At 44.5% G+C, this 20,035-nt stretch overlaps 2 protein-coding genes across 2 annotated transcripts; both read right to left on the bottom strand.

Moving 5' to 3' along the window:
• Positions 1–177: 177 nt before the first annotated feature.
• slu7 (SLU7 homolog, splicing factor) lies at positions 178–5,025 on the bottom strand. Its single transcript, XM_012924150.3, has 15 exons — positions 4,839–5,025; positions 4,451–4,607; positions 4,206–4,359; positions 4,038–4,118; positions 3,728–3,892; positions 3,561–3,626; positions 3,328–3,459; positions 2,705–2,802; positions 2,479–2,546; positions 1,890–2,029; positions 1,370–1,531; positions 1,176–1,277; positions 983–1,060; positions 767–886; positions 178–681 (listed from the first exon to the last, which is right to left on the bottom strand). The coding sequence occupies exons 2-15, from the start codon at positions 4,597–4,599 to the stop codon at positions 502–504; spliced, it is 1,695 nt and encodes a 564-aa protein (XP_012779604.1). The 5' UTR covers positions 4,600–4,607; positions 4,839–5,025; the 3' UTR covers positions 178–501.
• A 1,092-nt stretch (positions 5,026–6,117) lies between these two features.
• nsd1a (nuclear receptor binding SET domain protein 1a) lies at positions 6,118–19,049 on the bottom strand. Its single transcript, XM_076892286.1, has 23 exons — positions 18,638–19,049; positions 17,213–18,078; positions 16,727–16,868; positions 16,408–16,580; positions 14,532–16,323; positions 14,321–14,436; positions 13,149–13,368; positions 12,941–13,044; positions 12,777–12,836; positions 12,483–12,677; positions 12,295–12,387; positions 12,062–12,185; positions 11,780–11,980; positions 10,216–10,395; positions 9,361–9,517; positions 9,063–9,268; positions 8,866–8,978; positions 8,504–8,773; positions 8,291–8,407; positions 8,039–8,180; positions 7,802–7,908; positions 7,496–7,694; positions 6,118–7,200 (listed from the first exon to the last, which is right to left on the bottom strand). Exons 2-23 carry the CDS (start codon positions 18,059–18,061, stop codon positions 6,425–6,427), a joined length of 6,336 nt encoding a protein of 2,111 aa, XP_076748401.1. The 5' UTR covers positions 18,062–18,078; positions 18,638–19,049; the 3' UTR covers positions 6,118–6,424.
• Positions 19,050–20,035: the final 986 nt, after the last annotated feature.

The raw sequence follows: 20,035 nt of genomic DNA, 5'->3' as shown, positions 1-20,035 counted from the left end.
CCATAACTGGAAAACACGATATGTATATACAGCCATGCTAACAACAACTACTGAGGTTCAGCAAAATTAAAAGGATCAGCCGCCCAAGTCATGTTTCCACCCATTGCTCATACCTCATGTACAACCCTCCACCCATGCAAAAAACCCCAAAAAACAAGAACAACAAAAAACCATACATTCAGGCAAATGGATTTTATTATAAAAAGAAATGCAGTTACGTTTCTCATGTTTCCTGTAAAGACTGAATTTGAAAGGTTTGAAAGTATTTAAATGTCTCCTGTTGAAGCGAAACACCTTTTGTTGTTGTTCCACATTTTATGGACATGCAGCTTCAAAACAATGTGTCAACATTAACTTTTACAAAATACTATACACAGTTTCTCCAGCACTTCTTTCCAAAACACAAAACTTGAGTGAATGTGGGATTTTATATTTTACTGAGCAGCTGCTCTAGTAGAGTCCTTGGGGAGAGTTTAGGGGAATCTGCCGGGACTGAAAAGGTCACTGTCCCAAGAAGGAAGCCATGGGATCATCTGGCCTGCTGCGTTTCATGCGGAAGGCCTCCATCTCCTCCTCAGTGGGCGCCTTTACTTCAAACAAGCTGTTGTACGGCCTCTTCCTCTCATCCAGCTGCATTAGTATCTCCACCTGCTTCACCCGCTTGTCCTCTGCTTCTAGAGCCTGAGAAGGAGACGGCGGTTGGAGGTCAGACACGGAGAAACTCATCAAAACAAACACGGCTGTCAAACAAAAACAAAAACATTACCTTCTTCAGCTTTTCCTTCTTCTTCTCCTCATCCTCCGAATCACTGCTGTCGGAGTCGCGCTTCTTGTTCTTTTTGTTCTTCTTTTTCTTCTTCTTCTCTTTCATCTTATCTTGATGCATCTGGTGATCACAAATATTTTAATAATGAACATTACATTTAAGCTTATTAACATTAACTGCAGCATTTTTTTTTTTTTTAAAAACAGTGTCCCTTACTTCTAGCAGAGTCTTGGGCTGTTCCTCCTCCTGTGGCTCAGTTATTGCCTCTTCAAATGGAGTGCACTCTGAGTTGTTCTGCAGGGGTTCATATACAAACACAGTCAGAAAGTGAGAAATCTGTGACCACTTTATAAACTGATATCCTATCCATCAAACAAACGCTTCAAATACTCTCAGTAAATTTACTTACAATTCCAATTCCAGCTGATCCTGTGCAGTAACTCTGTTTGACCATGGAGTGGCAACACTTGTACCCCCAGAAGCCGTCTTTCCAGTAGGAACCCCAAATACACTAACGAGGAGATATGATCTTGATTTTAGGATAAAACATAAATAAAATGTAACAAAATTAGCCACACATTTGCTACAGTCTGCCCTTCTTACAGTGTGGTTGTTGATGAGCACGTCCTCCTCATATTTGGAGCGAGCGACAGCCTTTTCGAGTCCTTTCAGCACAGCGCCGTGACGCGAATACTCCACGTAGTCCTCCGTCTGGGCCAACAGCAACTCCCGTGGTGGTGCATCCAAATGCTCCTGGCCTCCATACTGATTGTCACACACAAAAGCAGAAACATCATCAGTAAAGCCCAGACTGTGACTGATATGAAGTTCGGTCTGATATATCAGCCAATATTTTTTTTTCTTTCTGATATCCCTAATATTTGTAGTTATTTATTTTCTCCTTTACACAGCTGATCCAAGCCCGACTGCTCAGATAGACTGGTTGTTTGTGGTGTTCTCAAACATGCTGCCAACAGAGAAGCTGCAGAGTGCCATCCGGTGGACAAACTGTGCAACATCTGCACTCATAAGATGGTTGAAGAAAGTTTCTCCCATCTCTTATGTACAGTTCACTCTTCCTGGCCTCATCCTGTTGCTAAATGAATACATATCAGCCGTGTACCTTCTCCAGGATGCTCTCTCTCTGTTCTTCTTTGAAGTCCTCCTTCTTGACCTTGAAGGAACGATGCAGCAGTTCCAGTTTGGTGGGGTCAGCCTGCAGATGCACCTCGGAGCCTTTCTCATAAGCCTCCCAGGCAAACACTGTCACGAGACAATGACAATTGCTACAAATTACACTCTGTGGTCCTAACAGATAAGAAAAAGCTCAGATTTCATCATAATTATCCTTTACTAAGTAACTAAGATCCTGCCTTTTGGTGTCTCATATATAACATAAGTGTGACAGGAGAGGGACTCTTTAATTTAGCTGTGTCTAAATAGATGTATAGATGTTAACCACTATTGTTAGCAGGCTGCTTTTTACTTTTTGCAGCTGATTTTTACTCTATAAATGCTGATTTTTCCACTTTTGGATGACTTTTGGTAACCTATTATAATCCAGTCAAACATTCAACAGTTTTGATCACAGTGGCCAAAAATAAATAAATCTCTAGACTCATTTCCAATATAAGTAAAGTCATACTTCCAAAACCTAAAGAGTTAAGGTTGTGAGGTGTTTGAAAAGAAGGAACCATAACTTTAGGACTTACATTGTGTTTGAGCCATGGAAATTGTGGCTCCACTGTAGCGAACAAAGTTGTCTCCAGCGTACCCCACTCTGTTACACAAAACAGTTCAAAAATGATTTCAGTGTCCACTCAGTTACTCCGAGACTATTTCTACTATTCCTCTGTTGATTTAAAAAAAAAAAAAAAAAAAAAAAAACCCCAACAACAACAACAAAAAAACAAAACAAAAAACAAACCCATAACTTACTCATCAGGGTTCTTGCCAGTGTTGGAGTACGGGTTCTCTCTCATTGCTCGCGTCTTTGGATCGTAGTACGCTGAATTTGGATCCAGATTTCTCAAGTACTGTGAAAAACAGACACGAGGAGTTCAGAGAAATTAGTAAACTGCAGTACCCCATCTTTCATACACAGAACTGCTGAAAAGTCATGTGATTTTATTATATTTCGCTTGAAAACAAACACGAAGGAAGCGTGAAAACACAAATCAAACACAAAACATGACGCAAAAACAGAGTCTGTGTAACTGCAACAGCCCTCTGAATCAAAATTTGGTATAACTGCCTTTATTCATTAACATAGCCTGAACCCTCTTAGGCAGCCTTCTTGTATTTTCTGTAAGTTGTCTTCAGTAATAGTTCTCCAGCCTGCTTGAAGGACATTCAAAGCTTTTTCATGTTCACAATTTAAACAAGATCTCGATACAACTGTCTCCTTGTAAGAAAAATATAAAAGGAACATGGTGTGGCTCACAGCTTTTACACAATAATGTGGGCAGTAACACTGTGTTCTGTATTCATTTTATCCCTGTGTACACAGTTTATCATCAGAAAAAGCACAAATGACTAATGTTTTACTACGTGGCTCTTACTTTAGCTGTGTCTTCTCTGATACGCAGATTCCTGACAGTGATTCGTCTCTTGGAGTCAAAGTTCTGACCGGGCATGTCGATGTCATCTGCATATTTGTCTTCATCCTCATCTTCACTGTCATGTTCCCACTCCTACAAATAAAGAATGTAAGGTTATTAAACTGCAGTCTGATATTTGCCTCCAAAACTGGGAAAAATTTATTATTACCATGTTAATGTGAGTGAGCACTTACAGTCTGGTCCAGTTTTCCCGAGGCCAACTCATCCTGAAGTTTCTGTGCTTTCAGTGTCCTTTTGGCCTGAGAAACAAATAAGAATTCAATCATGTGGTGGTGGACCACAACAACATTGGCTTACCAATGTTTTGACCTCTGGAATTCAGTCATGCTGGTCTGCTTACCAGATCTACTTTGGCGTACTCTTCAACAATGCGCTGATGTTCCTCTGGGTCGTAGCCATTCCAGCGATCACGCTTTCCATCATAGTCCATGGTGAGCTGGATCTGAGCGTGTTCATCTGGAGCAATCCCTGTTCCTGTGAATTTGGCACCAACTTTTCTGGGTCGCTGGTGGGACAAAATGAAAGGTAAGATGCTAACTTAAATAATATAACAATAATAATAATAATACTCCTTTGACATCCAGGATAAGAAAACCCTGAATATTAATTTGTTCCAGCAGATAACTGTAAAACATTTTCATCAGTTTTACCTCCAAGCAGTCTTTCTTCTTGTGTGTCATGGCACCACAGTTTTCACAAGCCCCTTTACGGAACTTAGTTACAACTGCACTCTGTGTGGAGACACAAAGTGAAGCTTTTAGATTTTGTGGCAATATACTTCTGTGTCCACATGAGAGAAAAACTTGCCTCATTCTCACCTCCTGCACGCCTCTCTTGTACCACTCTCCGATTGCGGAGTACTGCTTCTCACTCTCACTCTGTGGTCTTTGATGCTTTAGTGTGGGCCTTTTTGATGGGTCGATGTACCACGGCACTGATGAAATGTACTGCGGGATGTGGGGGTTTATGTCCCTGTAGGACAGATGCGTTCACGTTACATATCACACCATTCCTTCCATCAGCTGCCTGAAAGCACACACTTTGTGCACAGGCACAAACTTACTTTCCCTCCTCGTCCACCTCAGCTGGAGCGTTTCCCAGCTTTCTCTGCTCCTCCAGCTCCTTCTTCTTCCTCCAGTCCTCTCTGGTCATCTTCTTGGGCTCATCCAGGCCCACGATCCCCTCCGAGTTAACGTTGGTCTGCTCGGTCATGACTGAACCTGCCGCCAGAAACACGCCGCCGGGGACACCGTCACGGGTTTAGTATAAACACCCGTCCTACTCACCTACACTCAGCAATTATGTGTTTCACTTCTTAAAACAAAGGCTAAAACTACAGGTTTTATTGCAGTATTTGCCAAACTAGCTGTTTAACTGCCGAATGACGTACATGTAGAAGAGGCATTTTACTTAATTTCTGTGAAAATTCATAAACCAATTCACTCACTTACCTTGAATAGGCTCCACAAATAAACTTGATGTTTATATTCCTTCCGTAAAATCAGCAACTTTCCCTGTATTTGACTCCTTTTTAAAACTAGTCGGTTGTTTTGACTAAAATGCGATCGTCGCCATTTTACATCAGCTAAAGTTACGTCACGTCCTTTCTGTGGAGTCGCTGCCGGAAACAGCGACTTCTAGAGGACAGTCAGAGTACAGCACCTCAACCGCAAGAAAACAGGTGGTCTTTACTTTCTTTTACTTGGGAAATTTCATATCAATAGTCGAAGCAAGTTAGTTTCTAACCCTTTGAATGTGTTTTGAGCTGATATCTCAAGTCTAAAAAAGCATAGCTTAAACTGTATTGTTAAAATTCACTCAGAAGTGTTTCTCTGAAGAACTGTGTCAGTTTTATGCAACATTTAGTCGCTAATGTGGCTTTAATTTACGATTTCTCCTAGTGAAATGAACTTGTGTGTCTGTACATAATTACTGACCACGTTTTAGGTACTCATTATTACAAATCTCTAATTAGCTAGCCACATGGCAGCACCTGAGTGTATTTAAGCATGTAGACATATTAAATCTGGCTGGCAATAAAAAATAGTAATTGTGTCCATTCTTGTATTACACCATGTACCCATCTTCTGATGGCTGCTTAATGGTGTCACGTCACAAAGCTCAAATCCTCACACACTGATTTCTTGAGCATGATGACTTAAGACAGCTCTGAAAGCATAAAGGTGGTCCAACCCAGTAACAGCAATGTGTATGAGTATAAAAGATGCTTCAGAAAAGGTTCTTCTTGTTACATGTGGACAGATCCTTGGATACTGAGATCTAGTAAGTACAAGGATTTTATTCTAATTTAGTCAGTGCAACATCAGCAGCGGTTATAAAACCAACACTGGCAACATCTGTGATTCATGTTTAGGTTGTGAGAAGATGACGCTTTTGTCTTTTATTTCTCTGTGCCAAAGCTCCTGAGCTGTGAGCTACTTGTTGTCAAATAAAAGAAACTGGGGTAGTTTTTGTTGTGAGAAGATCATTTATAGCAAGAAGACTCCAGTGGGTTCATTTCTGCATTCGTCACAAGCACCAGGCAGGTACTCCCTCTGCCTAACTGTAACACGGACATGTGAGAACAATGTTTTGAGGACTCCTCTGATTGGAAAGACAAAGTTAAGACAGTAACAACAACATAAGATGCCCTTAAGATGACAGTTTGGTCAGGTGAAGCTTCCCACCTTTTTTCTTATAATCCAAACAGGTTTTTTTTTTTCTTAAAAAAAAAAAAAAAAAAAAAAAAGGCCAAAAAATGTAAACATTGTTAAGAGAGACAACAAGAGAACAAAACAGCACCAGACACATACATATCAACAGAAGTAGAAAGGGGCTGAGTGAAGCAGCCGTCGAAGCCTTAGCACCAGTACTCATCCCTGCTGTCAGTCCAGCGGTGTGCAGATGAGAAGGCAATGTTGTACCAAAGTGAAGGCAGTGTTGCATTCAAGTAGGTACCAAAATATGAAACTCTTTCAGGCCTTTCAATGTCTACTGAGTTTTGCTGCTGAGATATAAGGAAGGACAGGATGAACAGTCACTTGTCATCATCCTCCACTCTCCCCCAGTCCTCCGAGTCCTCGCCCTCCACCTCTCCGTCGTCTTCCTCCACATAATCACCCCAAGTGTCATACTCGTCCCCGCCCTCATCCTCCTCCTCCTCATCATCCTCTGGCAGATTTCCTCCATACAGTGGCTCATCCTCCTCGTCCTCTACTATCTCCATCTCCTCCATATCGTTCTCTTCCTCATCGCCCTCTTCTTCGTCTTCTTCATCGTCGTCGTCCACACCGTCCACGTCCAACCCGCACACCTCCCCATCCTCCACCTCCCCGTCCTCTCTCTCTGCCTTGGAGGAGGCAGGAGTGGGGAGAGCTTTCTCGTCAGTTCTGCCCATGAGGTAGGACCTGCCGGAGGGGACGAAGCTTGAGGTAGCAGTCTTGGTGTTGATGTAGAGACGAGGAGGAGGCGCTTGCCTCGATGAAGTCGCTTGGCTGGCCGGGGCAGAGACGGGAGCGGAAGGAGCCACTCGTCTGGTGACTGGGACGAAAGAAGGGGCGACGGGCGCATCAACAGCCCCGGGCCTCATGGAGGTCGTGTTGGGCATGTATTCACGTATCTCCCCTGGCTCTAGCGGGTCGGGCCCACAGGGGTCGTGCTCGCTGCAGGACAACTTGCCGTCCAGCTTGGAGATGAAGAGCATGCCTTCTCTGTGCTCCTTACAGTACGAGTTGGGGCACATCTCACAGAATGAAGCCGCCTCCTTGCCACATACGTCACACTGGTGCCATGGACACTCCCATCGGCCTGCAGGCAAATCAAATGTGGAATGAATACAATAAACATGCGCAAATAGTACGATTTTTGACTCACAAATAGCTAACAAAAATATAATAATTAACATTTCTCTTCAAGTTCACGTTCATCAAAACTACATTTTATTTTTGCCTTTTTTGGAGAACCTTCACCTCAGAAACCACCCAGTCACCTCTGTTTGTTCCATGCATGCTTGAGGATATTCAAACCCCCTGAGAGCTTGATGTAAAAAACGATTGGCTACACACGGCTATCATATTGTGTGCTCTCCTTAAAGTCTACTTGCCTGCAGGCCTCTTGGCCAGGTTGAGGCAGTCAGCATGATAGACCTTTGGGCAGCCCGGCTTCTTACAGGAAACTATCTGACCCCCGTCACCACAGCTGAAGCACTCATCTTCCCTCTCCTTGGTCACCTCTTGCTTGGTCTTCTTCTTCATAGTACCCTTCCGTTTTCCTTCCTTAGGTTTCATTTTCTCAGCTGCTGGCTGGTTCTATACGAGGACGAGGAACAGGAAGGTCACAAGGCAGCTCTTCTTGTAAGTGCGGTCAGAGGATCATTTAACTGAAGGTAAAGTTGTGAATAAATATAAAGTTTTACCTTTGGCCGGACACCCAGGAAACCACTACAGTTGGGTGCTCCACATTTACAGGCGGTCTTCCCATTGCCACGACACTCCAGGTTGTAGTTGAAAGTCAGCTCCTCACCTAAAGTAGTTGTTGCATTAGATCGGATGTGTAATTAAAATAATCTGGATGATCTTGTTCAATACAACCCTCCCCTCCTAAAAATGTTAAAAAAATTAAATAACCCCAAACAAAAAACAAACTATCAAACCTTTTGGGATGTCTTGTAAAGCAAACAGCCCCACTCTGGTGTCCCCATTCACAGTCCACTTCTGAGTCTCACAGTTTGGCTGGCAGCTGTGATTCATGAAGCGAGCCTGGTTGCCTTTGGGCCCCGCGTCAATGATGCGATCCTGGAGTGGAAAAAAGCGCAAATCAGTGTGGACACGTCATCCAATCTGCACTGTTAATCAAGCGTGCCGCGTTCAGGCTGCATCTGTTGGTATTTGACTCAGATACTTACTTTGTCCAGTGTAAGCATGTAGAAGTTGCAGATGTCATTCTCCTGAGCGTGCCTGATCCTGGCGCGGCATTCTTCTTCATCTATCACCTCGCCCACGTATTCACTGATAAAAGCTCCCTGGGAGAGACAAAAAGAGACGGAGAAACCGAGGAATAAGTAAAATGTGGTTACAACTAAAGCGATCAATGCTGGCTTGATTCACTTCCGACCCACCTTCCTGATGTCCGAGAAGCCACGCAAACCCCAGCCGCAGGACAGAGTCCTGAAAATCTCCACAGGTGTGTACTGGCGCTTTGTGAAAGATTGATTTTGGCATCGGTCCCCTGCCGCGCACACCTGAGGGTGACACTCGTACATCAGCATACGGTTAATGCACTCAGAGTCGATGCCGCACGGGTTCTCGTCAAGCGCCTTGCAGTTACATCGTGGAACCTCCGAGAGGTCAGCGGTGATAATCTGCACCTTCCCAATCGGCCGGTTTACCTAAGAAACAGAGACAGGGGTGAGATTTTAACAGCACTCGTCAGTTAACTGCTCTGCCATTGGCTAGATGAGCACAGATGTACAAACGGTACCCTAATGTGTCTGTATGGAGGAGGCTTCTTGTCATTCTTTCTGTCCTCCTGAAGCTGCTTCAGCTCCTTTTCTGCCTGAAGCTCTTTGAACCGCTCGGCCGCTTCGTTCAGTGCTACAAAGAGACACACGATCTTTACTATTAAACATGCACCTTACACCAAGAATCAAGATGCACTCAGCAACCTTAAGCACGCACCCTTTTTGTACACTGCATCTGCACCCTTGCCCATTTTTTCTATATTGTGAGTATCGCCCTCCATGTAGGGAAACACTCTGGCCTGGTATGTCCACACGAAATCTTTGGAGCCAAAGAACTGCACAGGGAACTCTCCCACCTCATGTTTCATCCTTAAGATGTTATTTGGGACCTCTTTGGTCAGGCAAACTTCAGCAGGCCACCACCTGAAGAGACACAGCGGGTTTCAGAAATACAAATATGGCTCCAGTAGTTGTTAGCCAGAGCCTCTGTGTGATTGCCAGTGTTGTTAACCTACCTGTAACGCCCCCACTTGACCCACAGGATGTCCTTAATACGGGGCTTCTTTCCAGCTTTGCAGTCGTTGCAGAACCAGCTACCCTGTGGCATCTCCATATTCAAGCATTCCCGATGGAAAGCAGCAGGACAGGCTTCACAGCACAGCAGACTGCCCCCTAGAAACGCAACCCATGAGTGATTAGGGAGCTTTTTTATAACACGCCATAATATGGCCTGCAACAGTCTGTAGTTATGTTTTGAACAGTGATTACAAGGTCACACGGGCCTGCAAATTTTCTTCTAAGTTGGTAAGGGAGAACAGTCCATATCCAATGTAAGCATTTGTGAGGTAAAGCCAGCAAATAAACACCAAGCTGAATATTTATCATCAGCGGTAAGCTAATTCAGTAACTGACTTATTATAGTGCCACTACAAGTGACACTAATCAGTACAAATGTAGATACTCAGGACTAAATGAGGTGAGTCGGTGTATTTAAATGAGATCAGCGGCACTAATTTAAATCAGTGTCAGAAATAAGAGCATTAAACATTAACATGTGACTTCAGCAGTCAAACTGTGTGTTTTTATAGCTGCTGGGTTTCAGAGGCAGATTTGTGAGTAGAGACAAGAAACAGAAATACATTTATAGATCCATTTGCCAAGTGGGAGCATTTAAGTGGAAAATGGGAGAGAGCATAAAAATAATTTGGAGCGCATTATGTTGAATTTAATAATAAAGCCCGGCGCTGAACAGCTGCCTTTCTTTGTGTGTGTTTTTTGTTTAACATTTGAACAGTGGAGGTCTGTTAAAAGCTCATGTTTTAATCCTGAACTCATTTTTACATATGCACACGCTACAAGACTGCGCTCACCTTCAGAGCAGACAAAGCACCAGCTAACGTTGATGTGCTCGTGGTTCTTGCAGCCTTTGCGAGGAGTGAAGTGGTTCGGACAGAGGAAGCTGTTGTTCGCCAGCACCAAGCTGCCCGCTGCCATGCAGTTGTCGTTGCCGTGATAGGCGACAGGACAGCGAACGCATCGAGCCAACCGACCTGAGAGGAAGTGAGAGGAAGCACGGCTTAATTCAGGCAAACAAAACAACACATACCATTTATGGAGCAATTTTAAAACACTTTCACTCCAAATGTTGTCCCTGGATTTGGAACATAAGACTCAGTCTTACAGGATTATTAAGAGAGATCGTAGTACAAAGCACATTGAAGGAGTCACGTCAGTCCACTGAATTAAAACTCTGCATTACATGCCAAAATCCTGCACAGTCAATATTTTATGAAGCCACTTTAAACTGCTAAAAAGCAAGGATTATGATGTACACTTGGTACTGTAGGTGAGGCTGTAAGTGTCAAAAAAATCTCAGTCTAAGTGCCTAATTTCACATGACACACGAGCAATGAATCACATACTCGAGTGTCAGCCTGTGCTTATGCAAAGACACCGAGTCATTCATAAGAAAAAGCTTAATCACAGAAACAAATCCTGATATCTCCAGGCATGAAATTCAAAGCCCTTAAATAATCCAGAGTTCAAAAGAGGCCATCAATATTCAAAGTAACAAGTGACATGCAAACAAAGACTGTGCATTTCCATTCATGAAGCCACCTTTTTATAGATGTTTACAATGACGCGCCTGTCTCGTCGAGTGTGCTCTTGACTCGGCTAGATGTTCTGAAAAGATGGTTTTTAACCGAGGAAAGAATTCTGCAATCATCCACTTCAGTCGTTCTCTTTAGTCCTCATGGTCCTTTTTTCTTGGTTGGGCAGTGCTCATAAGTGCATTCCTTCTTTTTAAGAATAAACCAAGGTGTTGTTGATGCGCTCACTGCTAAAGTTTCTGCTATTTCTGCTATGAATCCAAGACTTCCTTTACATGCATCAACACCTCTTTGGACTGGATGCAAATTTTTAATAATAAACCACGGTGAAAATGAAGGAATAACTATCAGCCAGCTGGAGATCTACTTTTAAGCACATTTTCGTGGGCTGTTTAAAAGCCACTTTAAGCTGCTCCCCTATTCACAAGGGTCTGGCCACAGCGGGTAGCTCCATGTGTGATTTGGCAAATTTGAACATCTGATGCTCTTCCTGAGCAACCACAAAATAGATTTTTGTCTCCTCCCGGGAAACAAATGACTGCACTTACTAACCAGACTGATTCTAGTTGTTAAACCTTCCTAATTTCCTAATTAAAGGTAAAACACTACACTTTAAATAAATCTTTACTGCTCTATTTTTAATTCACTGTCCTGTTAAAAAACCTCACATGTCACCTGGTTCAAGTCTTGCAAAAAACGACCCTGGTTTCAGCAAAATCTTAAAACATACTAACATAGAAGCATCTTGTGGTGTATGGTAGGCCTAACTTGGATGAGGAGAAAGTAGATGGCTGGTTGGATCAAAGCCAGCAGTGGCGCTCACCTTTAGAGCTGCAGATGTTGAGGGGATTGGTAATGTGGCAGGACAGGCACACATGCAGGGGGCAGCGGAAGCCTTTGTTGTGAGGCTGGGTGGCCGAGTAGGCCATTATACAGTCCGTGTGGTAGAATTTCCCACACAGCGGGATTATGCAGCGCTTCACCCCATCTCCGGACTTCTTACACACGAAGCACGCGTGAACGCCTGAGAGGATCATTAACAACCAGAAGAATTAAACTCAGGTATGCCGTAGCGTGCATTTTTTGTGCTTTCAGGCGTACCCACCAGCGTTGCATTCTCGACAGAGGAATTTTCCCTTCGGAGGCGCCGACAGGCCAATGCACTGTAAGTGAAAAGCTCCGTAACAGTGGCCTTCACACACCAACAGGTCTCCCGTCCTCTCACACACCTGCTCAAACACACGGAGGAAGAGGCCCGACTAATGATTTACTGCTCCCAAATACAGGGAATGCGCCACAAATCAGAAAATCTAGACTTTCTGATAGACTCCCTCTCACCTGACAGACACTCTCCTTCAAGGATGCAGCTCCTATTTTGCCTTTTACATCCACCTGTGAGGACAGACTGTCATTCCAGCCGGCCGGCAGCACCTACGGAGGTAGTTGTTAGTCAAGTGCTGCTCGTAAATGAAATACCACAGGTGGACGACCAATAACTCAGCATCTTATCAGCACGACATACATACCTCGGCCTTGGGAGTTAGTGTTCCAGTGTTTTGTTTCTCCTCGGTGCTGCAGGCCTCCACCTCAGCCTCCTGCTTAGGGGTCTTGGATCCTTTGGGGCTTGGAGATCTGCTCTCTGGGGGCTTGGAGGCAGCAGAAGCAGCAGCAGGAGGAGAGGATGTGCTGAACATGGGCTTGTCGTTCTTCACAAATCCCAACTATCCAATATGATGAGATTTTTTTTATGATTAATTCTAGTATAATATTGTTTGGTGTTATACGAGAATCAGAGAAACCACATCACGAGGTTTTAGTACCTGTCTTTTCTTCACCAACACCTTCACCTCTGACGTAATTGCACTGTGACGTTTTTGCTCCTGTAGAACAAAAAAATACTTTCAGTGCTACTACAGAGCGCTCACAGAAAAAGCTTTTGTCCCCATCACAAACGCTCCTAGCTACCTAATGTCATCTCAGTTACCTTCTTCTTTGCAGGAGCAGCAGGCACCTCTTCTATGCTACAGTCCAGCACCTTGTGCGACAGCTTTCTCGGCCTCTTTCTTTCTTGGATTAACAATTCCGTCTCTGGAGTAAAACGATTCAGTATTGCATATTTTAAAATAGCGTCTAAGAGACAGGAAAAATAGTTGATGTTGTAAATACACCGGTTACGCTGTTAGCTTATTTACCTGGTTCAGGAGGTAGATCAGTTTCCTCTGGGGTGTCTGGGTCAAAGGGGGGCTGTGTCGTGACTGAAGCTACCGAAGGTGCTGCAGGAGAAAGCTCGTCCTGAGACGGACTCTTTTCCAACTGTGCCGGAGCCTCGGCGGGCTCGTCTGATGGAGAGGCTGGGGTAACAGTCTCTGACGTGATGCTGAGGTCGTGGAGTGCTGCAATCCCTGAAGTCTGCTGAATGTACACATTGACAACAAAGCACTGCTGAAATCCATCACATAAGAGGTTTTAAACTAACCACGGGGCAATCGTTTCCGTGCACTGTGGCGGCAACATGTTCCAGCAACATGTAGCAGCCATAGCTGTTGTTTATCAAATTTGTTTCTACAATTATATCTTATTATCACTCAACCCAAAAAACCTTAAATGTCAAAACAATAGGCTGATGTATCAAGGCATAATCAGAATGATGTTATTGCCTGATTTGAAAGCAATTCACTTTATTTACTTTATTTAATTCTGGCAAAGTACAAAGAGATATGCTTTATGTCTACTGAGTGGGTAATTCTAGATGGGTCAACCGGATAAACAGAAATATCTGTCTTTTTAAAATGGGTGTGAATATACAGAAAAGCAAAAAGGCTACAGCTATACCTTATATTGTATTGTATGTGCACAATATATACAGGATGCACATTTCTTAAACATGCCTTTAAGGACAATATATGCTGTAAGCTAGAGGTTCTTAGGGACCGCTTCCAGGGAACAAAACTTTCCAAGGACCTCATAATCCTCACACCAATCCAGCTGGTTGGAGCTTAGCATCAGATGAGTATGTGAACGGGCTTAAATATTAACAGCTGGGAGTGATTTCATGACAGATTGTTTTCTATTGTCCCAGTGATAACGCGGGAGGGAGTTATGGACACAATCTGCTTGTTTTATTGGTGTAAATTGTTCCCATCTCTAAAGATTCACTTTTAAATGATACCGCACAAAATTCATGCTTTAAAGCATGAATTTTGCTTTAAAGCAGGCCCCTGTGGATATACTGCGTGGAGCCTTAGGGTGTCAACAAACTCAACACTAAAGACTGTACAGGTAGCACTTGCGTTGTATTTATAGCTTGAAAGAGGCTGCTTACTTCCATTTTTATTAAAAGGAAAATGAATCATACATTTCTTACCATTTGGGAAGATTCTGACAAGTGCTTCTTTGATCTCTTTTTTGGGGCAAATATTTGTTCGTACTCCTCGGTCGACTCCAACAGACGTTTGGTGGGTTTCCGGAGGCGTTTGTTCTCTAAATAAAAATAGGAGAATAATAAATTATGTATCATTTACTTACTGATTTTACCAGCTCTGGAGATGAAGCTCAAAAGGAGCGCTTTGTCTTACCGGCTGAGCTGCTTCCGTCGGACAAATGCGAGTCGCTCTCCGTGCACTTCTCAGCCCCCGGTTCAAGATCTGGTGATGCCATCATCTCATCAGACGCCTCACTCAGGAGTTCACCCTTCCTCTCGGCAGCCTCCTCAACCACCTGCCAGCGCTTCTTTGGAGCCAACATGGCTTCTGAGTTGTTATCGAGGTAGCTGGTGGAAGGATCAGCAGCAACAACAGGAACCGATCCAGAATCGGCCAAATCGGCATGGCCGCTAACAAACTCCCTGCCGTAAGCCATGTCGGCCAGGTCGGAGGAAAGGCCAGATATGCTAAGTTTAAGTTTGGCGGGTAATCTTTGTTTCCTACGTTGCTTTTCTGAGCTTCCAGGCGGAGTACGAACAGGAGAGTCTTCACAGTGGTTGGTGTCAGTTCCAGTGATGCCTTTAGTCCTAATCTTTGTCCTTTCCTCTGTCCTGTGGGGTATTGTGGATTTGCGTGACTTGCCATTTTCAAGTTTGACCCCATGAGTTAATCCCTCACAAGAACCATTGGGAGTGTCAACATCTGTGGAAGCAGGGATCACTAGGGGTTCCTCTTTGATTAGGGCAGGTGATGGAGGGATTGTCAGCGGTTTGCCTTCTTTTTCCCTGGTATCATGCAGGTCTTTCAGAAGCATCAGGAAAGTACTGAATTTATAATTGGAATCAGTACGAAATGCAGCAGTTTCAGAGTCACTGCTGTCCTCCTTTGCAAGAGATTTAAACTTTATTTCCTGGATATCTGGAAAGGAATCCATCGGTGACAGGGACAAGGACTGAGAAGTGGTTGTGATATCCCTGACAGTGCTTTCTGTCTTGATCTTAACAGGTTGCAAAGTGGACTCAGTCGTGACCACACACTTGGACTTAATCCATGAGCCATTACGAATTAGCTTCTTATCAAGCTTCCTTGCACGCCTTTTTGGAGAGCTGTGGTTTACAGACAGTGATACACTGCAGGAGGATTCCCGAGTAGGAGACATTTCAGTGTTCATGGAAGCATTAGTAGGTGTATTAGCAGGAGACTCATCAGCAGAGGCTTCTGCTGAGAAGTGGCTCGTGGCCACTGCATCTTTGAAATCGGTCTCTTCCTCCGCCTGCAGAGCCCTCGTCATCAGGCCACTGCTGGCAGGAAGATCCACCGAGGTCTTTTCACTTTCAACACAGCTGTCCAACCTCTGGCCAGAATTTGTGTTTTTTGATGTCCTTTTGTTTTTTAAGCTGCTAAATGAGTCTGCACCCCGGCTCACTTTTTCTGTACTCTTTTTAGCCTTTGTTGAACTTTTTTCTCTTTGGACCTCTATACTGTGTACTGGAGACAGCGCTGTGCGTTTCGGTCGATGCAGCATTGGAACTGAATCCAGGTCAGCATAAGGCGAGTCCTTCGGCTCTTCTTTCAGTGCACGCGGTGCTGTGTGAAGCTGGCCTGTGGAGGATTCCTTTGATCCACTAACTATATGACCAAATATGTCTGACAGACACTTCTTTTTCTTCTTCTGAGCTTTATTGTTATTGCCTTGATTTGTAGAGTTTTTGATGAGATGGTGCTCGTTTCCATTGGAGGCTGTAGAAGATGCTGGAGGTTCACTGGAGTCCACAGAGACAGACGGGCTCTTGTGTCCCTTCTCATTAGGGAGCGGGCTGGGTATACGTTCATCTCCTTTGACCGACACTGACAGCACAGTTTCACTTTTCCTTTGCCGACCCGGGAGCAGATACTCAGCTTCTGCTACACTGACTTTCCACGCAGTCAGCAAACTTTTGGGTATCTGCAGAGAAGTAATATAGTTACTGAAATATTGTTCACAGTGAGCAAACAAAAGATTTTCAAAGATTCACTTCACAAATTATACCGTATACTTGTAGTCTTTCTCCTTCTGCTTCCCTCGCCGCCTGAGAACAGGAAGGTCTTCAAACTGATGGCCTCCTTCAAAAGGTAGAATAACGTTCCCTGGGACCCAGGAAGACTCTATAATCTCGCCAATCGTTTCCAAGAAATACATCCGGCAAGGACGAGGACTGGGAACTGGATCAAAATGTTTTTTTAAAAAGAAGAAAGAGCAGTGTGAACTTTGACATACACTACAATGCCGTCAACAAACTATCAACAAAACAGTCAAGTTGTATGAAACGGATTTCTGTCAAATAATCAGTATTTACATCAAATCTCACCTTTCATCTTAGTGTGAATCCCCTGGTCCAGGTCGCTTGTGACCTGACAGGGCCACCACGGCCGTCTGTTGAATTTTGCCCACACCAAATCCCCTTCCAAGTATTTCACTGCAGGAAGAGGCCTTTTCTTTGGGCTGTTGGACTAATCATTACAAGAAAAACACAATAATAAGTGATACAGAAAAAAAATAATGCTGCATGTATCAAATCAAAATTCTTGTCACGTATAATGACAAGAATAGATGATATCCGCTTTTGAATTCTAATGGTGATGACAAAACATCACATTGATTGCTTTGCTGGCCTCAGATTTGAACTGTTTTCTACTCTTTTGGGTCAAATTTTAAAGCTTGGAAGATGGCGTACGTGCATACTGGTGGCTCAGGGTAGTTAAGCTATGCTTGATTATAACATAGCCACATAAACTTGTGTGGATTTGGTTGTACAGAAGTTGCAAAGTTTGTATCTCAAGAGTTTTATACTCACATTAGAGTTGGTGCCACCTGGTGAGATAAGTCCTGGGTCAACAGGGGAGAGAAGTTCACCATCACTGTCAGATTCCTCACCCAAACTCCACCCATCTCTCATGGAGATGTCTGGCAGCGCGCTGGGGCTTAGTGTAGGGTTGAGCTCAGATATAGTTTTGGACATTAGATTAAAGACTGTAGGTTTGTATGTTCTTTTATCCACCCCTGAGTCGCATGTGGTCTTACACTCTGTAACAGTTCGATCCTGACTCGGCTGTGGGGAGTGGCCAAAAGGCGCGAGTTCCTCGCCACTGTCCCCCTCCTCATCGTCCCCCTTTACATCGCTGCTGTCAAATAGTGTGGACTCAAAATGCAGGCATCCGTTTGGAATGGGGGAACAGCGCTCGAAGCTGTCAGGACTGTGTAGGAAGAAACCATTTCTGCTCATGTCCGGCAGAGTCCCAACAGGCTCCATGTCATTGTTGCCTGGAGAAGGAGGCAACTGGACAGTTGGCGCCTCAAACTCATCATCGTCGTCGTCGCTAATTGGGCTTGCACAGAGCAAGTTGTTCCGAGGATGAAGGTCCCTTTCTGGGTCAGGTTTGTTGATCGCAGTGTTCAGGTCGTAGGGCCTCCTCAAAGAACTGTAGCTTTTAGATCGGTTAGTCTGATTGTACCCTAGTAAAGCGGGTTGTTTGAGGCTGGAGGATGGCAGCTGCACAGTTGATGACTGGTCTGATCCTCGCTTCACAATGCCACATTGGTTTCCATAGGAAGTGCTCACAGGGCCATTGTGGGGCCTCAGCTCTGGCGGGCCTGAGCCAAACACTGAGCCTACCCTAAGACCCGGTCTGTATGACTGCTTCATGTTGTCATGCCTACATCCTGTCAAATGAAACACAGGCAGGGTTAGACAAGGTAAACGTGCCATAGAAGTTTCTCTCTAAATACACTCCTGTGTGCTTATAGAGATGTGTAAACAAAGTGGCTTGTACAGTGATAAATATCAGAAGCATATCCATGAAGGTCCAGCCATGGCCAGTGCGCGCGTACACACACATACACAGGCACCCACACACACACGCCGATAAGCCGACATTGCATGGCCTCCATTCTAGAGGCCAGTCGTACGGCACAAGACAAAACACAGAAAACAACCGTGCTCACACACTTCATTCACAAACTATTAGAAAATAACAGCGCTTTGTCTGCTAAATGTGGGTCACCCCGGCGATCGCTGACTTGTACAGTCAATGGAGGAGCGCTGAAGCTGTAGTAGAGGAGGTGACACTGAGCCATCACAGAAACAGTCAGTGGCTCACACAAACAAGCTACAGCCGCACACCGACATAGGAAGCTACTATTAACTCACGAAAAAAAGGTCTGATCGGCACTACAAGTTCACCGCACTATCAACACGTGGAAAAAAAGGCGAAAAACCCACCGTTTGGAGGTCGGTCATCGCGAAGCCAGCAGCTGCTCTTTGATAATGTGGCACCAGGCGAGTGTTTCTCTCGGTTTGTGAAAGCAGATCTCCACAATCCCAGCTGCAGCAGCACTAGTAGTAGGCCAAGGCACGGCTCTCATTCTCGCTTCATCAGCGTCGGCCCTCTTAAAAAAATGTCACCTTAAATAAAAAATAACAGCCGACTGCTCCATTACGCCGCAACGTCTTCAGTGAGCCACAACCGGTCCTGTAACAGCCACAGCAGTTTATTTACTACATGGTTATTATTATTATTTTTTGCCTGCTTGTCGATGTGCCCCTGGTTATGTTAAAACAAGCCCAGGCTGTGTGTTGGTGAGCAGTAACCAATCCGCAATGCTACCCAACCCCCCGTCTGTAGAGGGCCGTGACACTCACCCTCCGCGTGCACGCGTGCACACACTGGCGAGCACGGACGCACGACAAACACGCACGCTCGCACGCGTGCACACCCAGGTGAAGTTTGAAGTAGTTATTGGTATGTAGTAATCGTAAATGAAGGCAACGGATTTCTAAGTAGTTTGTCCCGTTTCTGCTGTAACCCCCCTCCACCTTCAGTCCTATTGTTTAACTTTCCTAGTTGATGCAGGCCTGTGTGCGGGTGTGTGTGCCTGTGTGTGTGTAGGAGGAGAAAGATCGACCATATAGGAAAGAAGGAAAAAAAAGACTGCACACCGATAATAACCACACGGCCTTTCCGGTCAAATCACACTCTCCGCGCGCCATGTTGGCTCTCCACGGAGCGCTGACATGAGGAAACAGGCCGCCAGGCGCTCAGGAAAGCACGATCGAGAGTTGAGGCATTGAGCATATGAACGGGTTTCTTTCTTTTGGTTTCCTGTGATTAAAAAAAATCTGTCGGCGTCCGTTTTCAGCCCGCCGGCACGTAACTTTGATGGTTTGTTGCGTGTCTTGTTGCTCTAACTGAAGCAGATCCACAAACGCGCAAACTGAAACAGAGAAGCACAAAAGGCTCGCTGCAGTGGGCCAGTCCTCAGATCAAAGAGCGTGCAGTTACATGCCGACTTGTCAGCAGAGCAGCTACCCTCTGCCGGCTTTTAAAATGTTTAATATCATACACTGTGGTATGTTTATGTCTCCAAAGGCGGTGCACTTCTATATTTTGGTGAATTATCATGTACAGAACACAAAGATTGAAGACGCAGCTCACATCATGGCGGCTTCACCCAAAAAAACATGACCTATAGTTTTTTTAACCTCTTCTTCTGTCACGTACCTGGTAAAAACACGCCCAAAAAGTAAGATCATAAACGTCGGTACGCCCTAAATTAGTCTAACAAGGTGTAAATAAAGGTATTATGATAAAGTGAGTGTCATGTCACAGGACTCAAGCCC

Source organism: Maylandia zebra, linkage group LG2 (genome assembly GCF_041146795.1).
Source record: "Maylandia zebra isolate NMK-2024a linkage group LG2, Mzebra_GT3a, whole genome shotgun sequence".
NCBI lineage: Eukaryota > Metazoa > Chordata > Actinopteri > Cichliformes > Cichlidae > Maylandia > Maylandia zebra.
Note: the sequence above shows the minus strand (reverse complement) of the source record. Positions and strands in the feature narration are given on the sequence as shown.